This window comes from Asparagus officinalis, chromosome 7 (assembly GCF_001876935.1).
Source record: "Asparagus officinalis chromosome 7, Aspof.V1, whole genome shotgun sequence".
Taxonomy (NCBI): Eukaryota; Viridiplantae; Streptophyta; class Magnoliopsida; order Asparagales; family Asparagaceae; genus Asparagus; species Asparagus officinalis.
In genome coordinates, this window is record NC_033800.1 from 23,479,374 (window position 1) to 23,484,174 (window position 4,801).

General features: G+C 52.1%; 1 protein-coding gene across 1 annotated transcript; it reads left to right on the forward strand.

The window, feature by feature from the left end:
- LOC109846825 (unconventional myosin-XVIIIa-like) lies at window positions 493–2,895 on the forward strand. The gene is made up of 4 exons (XM_020416068.1): window positions 493–825; window positions 910–1,250; window positions 1,823–1,908; window positions 2,006–2,895. The coding sequence occupies exons 1-4, from the start codon at window positions 493–495 to the stop codon at window positions 2,893–2,895; spliced, it is 1,650 nt and encodes a 549-aa protein (XP_020271657.1).

The following is a 4,801-nucleotide window of genomic DNA, read 5'->3' on the forward strand; positions in this document are numbered from 1 at the left end:
GGTGTGGTTGAGAAAGTGATCTCCATTCCTTCCGACGAAGAGGAGGGGGATGGAGATGAAGAGGGGTTCACGGGCTCAGGTAAGTGTGGGCCTTAGCATTATTCATTCTTCCTTACCCAACTGTCAATAGGGTCCCTTTCGAGGGGCCTCTGTTAACCCTCTTCGTGCATTCGTAGCTGATCCTGCCCATGAAGTTGTTGGCAAAGAGGATCCTCCCTCTTGGATGGGTCGCTCGTCTGGGGAGACGGACGAATCTGAGGAGGATGACGACGTCTCGGTTCATGAGGCGATATCAAGTGAGGAAGAGGTTCGGGCTCATGAAGATGCGCCCAGCCAAATAGGGGGATCTCCCACGCCTGAGGAAGCGTCGGCCGGGGATTGTCTATCAGCGCGAGAGTCTCCACTTCAGAGGGAGGCTTCTACTCGGCTAGTGACCACTTCTTCGTCGGCGTCACACCAGCCTTGGCGGTGCCAATTACTACTTCTGCGGTTATGACCACCGGTACTTCAACCGTAATTTCATCCTCGGCAGAGGAGGCTACCCTCTCTCCCTTGGAGTGCTTGCGGAAAAGGAGTGCGGCGCGAGCTCTGGCTGATTTCCAAGACACTCTAGTCGATTGCGTCAAGCTCGCTTTGGAGGAGAGTTGTCCCTTCGAGAATTTTAAGGAGGATCTTGACTACATCGTGTTCTTCCTAATCAAGAGGCTTGGCCACACTGCGGCGAAGCCCTACTTTCAGCGTATGGAGGAAGTGGAGGAAGCTGTTCAACAGCTGCTTGCCCTTCGTGCGAAGAGTTCCTCACTTGTTGATCTTGCCTCCAACGAAGTCCGAGCAGCAGTGGAGGAACGTGATCGCCGTCTGAACGAGACCATGTCACTGGAGACAAGATTGTCAGCAGAGTTGGAATAGGCCAAGGCTGAGGATGAACGAGTGGCCCTCGAGCAACAGAAGGCCGATAACCATGTTTCTCGCTTGTCTTCGGAGGTAGAGAATCTGAAGCAAGTTATAGCTAAAGCGCAGGCCTCATTGGCCATCCAAGAGAAGGCTCATGAACAGGCAGTCAAGGAATTGGAGGACATTGGATCGCGTCGGCAGTTGGCGGCTGATTCCATTGAGGAAAAGGATCGAGCCCTCAGGGAGATCAAAGAGACCGTCCAAGACTTAGTCTCACGTACTGAGGAAGATCTTCGCCGAGAGATCCTGAGGAAGCTAGAGCTTCGTCATGCTGGGGAGATTCGTGAGGCGGAACTGTGATTGAAAGCCTTGTAATTTGCCCCTTTTGTCTTTGATTCCCAGTTGTACTAGGATTTCTCTCTATGAATGAAATTATCCTTTTGTTTTCGGCCATTGTCACTTTGCATGTGGGTGCTTGGCGATTCTCTATTGCAAGTTTATTTCATCTGCAGGCAAATTTTGCCTACGGGCGGATTTGCAGGAGTCTAAACGGCGAATCTGGTTCTGAGTGGGCTCCGCTTTCAGCGGGCCACGTGTTAACCCACGCGCACATCGGTTAAGGAGACGTGGGCTAGTCGTTTCGCATTAAATACGGCGTAGTGGGCCTCTTCGTTTTTCACGTCCAACTTGGGCCGTTAGTCGAAGATCGTGTGCAGAAACTGCTAGATCTTGGCCGTTCACACAAACTCCGAGTCTTTCGGCCTTACTTTCGACTGTTTAGCCTTGAAAGGTCCAATCAAGCTGTGGATAACCGCCTTGGGTTGAAGCATTTAAAGCCTCTCCCCCTCGTTAAGAGAGATTGCAGTTTCTCTCCTTTTTTCTTTGTGTTCTTCAGGTGAAGTTTCAGTTTCCCTCTCGTTGCATTCAGAATGGCTCCGAATGTGAAAAAGGTTACCTCGAAGAAAAGGAAGGAGACGTCTTCTTCAAGTGCTGCTGAGGCTGTTGCCGCCGAAGGTATTCCTTGTCTGAATTTTTAATTCTTGCGCAGGCATGAATTGGGCAGGTATTTCTCGTTTGACCCCTTTCGTCGTGTTGTTATTATGTTTCACAGACCAAGAAGAGACGCCGACTGCCGAAGAGCAGGCGACCGAACCCATTCTGATTTCCGACGACGAGTCTGAGGGTGCGGCGACTTCCTCCGAATCGAAGCCCGCTCCGACACCTGATGCCGAACCCTGCCTCGAGATGCCACCCATCACGGCGCTCGCTCCGGGTCAAGAGCCTATTTCTTCCGATTCCTCGTCTCTACAGGCCCGCCTTGAAGAGTTCGAGAATGCGGTGAAGCAAGTGATTTCCCTCGTCAGTCTTGGCATGGGCAGTTTTGACGGCTTTAGGCAATCTCTCCTGGACCGCGTGGTCAACCTTCGACGATCGGGCGAAAATTGGATTGCCAAGCGTTGCATGCAGAAGCTCCGTCTTTTGGAGTCACGCATGATGAGGCTAGAGACGTTGTTACGAGAAGGCCCGGAAGTTGATATGGAATCTTTCCTGGTTCGTGTCAGGCGTCGAGAGGCCTGGGATCAGGAAGTTCGCTCTAAGGAATCTTTCCTGGTTCGTGTCAGGCGTCGAGAGGCCTGGGATCAGGAAGTTCGCTCTAAGGAAATAGCATATCTGGAGACTAACCTCGCCTCCTGGGTGGGTCAACAACACTTACTGGGAGAAAGGATAGGTGACGCTACTTCCACTGTAGCCCGTCTGAAGACCGAGTTAGGAGAGGCGGAGTCGTCTCTGAGGAAGCTTCAATCCGAGAGGGCAAAGGTCGACAAGGTCGTTGAAGAGAAAACTCGGAACCTTTTCACGCTACGCGAGGAGGATACTGTCACTAGGTCAAGCTTCGAGGGCCGAGTGCGACAAGAGGCTGAGGACAAGGCCAGGGAGGACCACGCAGGAAAGATAGCCGCGGCCAAGGTAGATCTTGCTTCCTTTAGTCTGTTGGATTAGCTTCCCCCCCCCCTGTTTCTGAAAGTGTGTCAAGACATTTTGTCTCATTTGCTCTCTTCTTTGAATGTTATGACCCTTTTGTTGTAAAGTCATAACTTTGTTCAAATGTACTGTTTAGAAGTATCTAATGAGGTTTGTGTCTGCTCATTGTGTGCACATTTTTTTTATATGTCGCCTTTCAGTGTTTTGCCCTGTAATGGCCGGCAATCTCGTGTCGCGGGCGAAGTTCCCCGCGTGATGACGAGTTTATTTTAAAGGCCAAACTCTATTCCGGCGAGTTTACACCGTCGGCGAAGTTATGGCGACGGCGAGTTCGCTTGGATGACAAAACTCGACTCTTGACGAGTTCACATTGCTGTTGAAACTCAATTGATTGGCGAGTTTGTTTGTAGGCGAGACTCGATCGTGGTGAATTTTACTCAGGGGCTAAACTCAACTGCTGGAGAGGAGGTCAAACTTGACTGACGGCGAGTTTACGCTGCAGGCAAACCCGTATGATGGTGAGTTTAAGTTGAAAGCCAAACTCGATTGATGGCGAATTTACGCTGCAAGCGAAACCCATATGATGGCGAGTTTACACAACAGGCGAAACTTTTGACATGTCGAATTTGTCCCACAGTTGGAGATCCAACCGTGGGTGAAACTTGTGCCACGCGTCTGTCTGCGGGCCCAAGTGCTTGCCAGCTAAGGCTCTGCGGGCGCATTAATGCTTATTAATGGCGAGGTGACAGAACGCTTCGCCTCCTAGGCTCAATCTGATCGGTCGGTTTGGAGTCCCGAGAGGAATGGCCTTTATTGGCGTTGAGCTCGAAGTGTCGCAGGACACCTGGACCGCTCGATCGTCTGAGGGGACAGATCATGACCGTCGAAATTTTTTTTGCTATATACATATAATGTACTTTCTGTCTTTTCAGCAAAGTCCTCTTTCTTTCAAGATAATTCGCTAAAAGAAGAGAACTGCTGCAGGACTTCTCTTTGACCCATGGCTTCCGACTCCGACCATAGCGTTTCTGAGGGTGTTGGGTCTTCCCGCTTCTCCTACGAGTTCGGTCCAGGGGTCTTCTGCCCCAGACCCTACGGCTCACCCTGCATTCGAGGCTCTCCAGAAGTTGGAGGGTTTGGTGCACGGGATCGGCATCTCGGTCGACGTGGGTGACGGGAGGTACTATGATGTGCTTCCCCTCGTGGAGTCGGGTCTAAGGGCGGTCCGCCGCGAGGGTGGTGCCTCGCTCGCACGGCGATGTGAGCGGGAGCTTGGTCGCGTGGAGGGGCTGATGTACCGCCTTGAGGAGATGGCGCACGACGATCCTTCTGACGTGCCACTGCCCCTCTCGTTGCGCCTCCTGCTCGAGCGTGAGGATCGGGCGAAGCGGATTCAGGCGAAGGAGGCCGAGCTCAGGCGTCTGCGCAAGCAGCATAAGACGGTGTTGGCCCGGATGGACGCTTATCTGGATGTCTCCTTCTTAAAAGACGCTAGATCCCTTCGTGGCGAGGCGATGCTGCTGGAGCTTGAGCAGGAGAACAGGCGGATCTGTTGCGCCGCTAGGGAGGCAGATCGATCGCTTTAGCTCCTCCGCCAGGAGGAAGAGGAAGGCGAAGCCACTCTTGCCAAGATGCGGCAGAAGCAGGCAGAGGCGGCGAAGGCCCGGCGTGTGGCGGCCCTGGTGGCGGTCAAAGCCAAGATCGCTGCCTTTAGCCTGTTGAAGCTTCTGTAGCGCCCATCTCTGCTCTTCCTTTTTTTTGTTGTTGTTTTGTTTTAAACTTAGTTGATGCCGCGGGAATCACAACTTGAAAACTTATGCATGTAAATTCTGGCCCGTAATGGCCTTTAGCTTTTGCTTATCTTTGCTTCGCATACACAGTTTTCTTTTTTCTTTGTATGTGTTGTTTGGCATTTGAGTTGAAC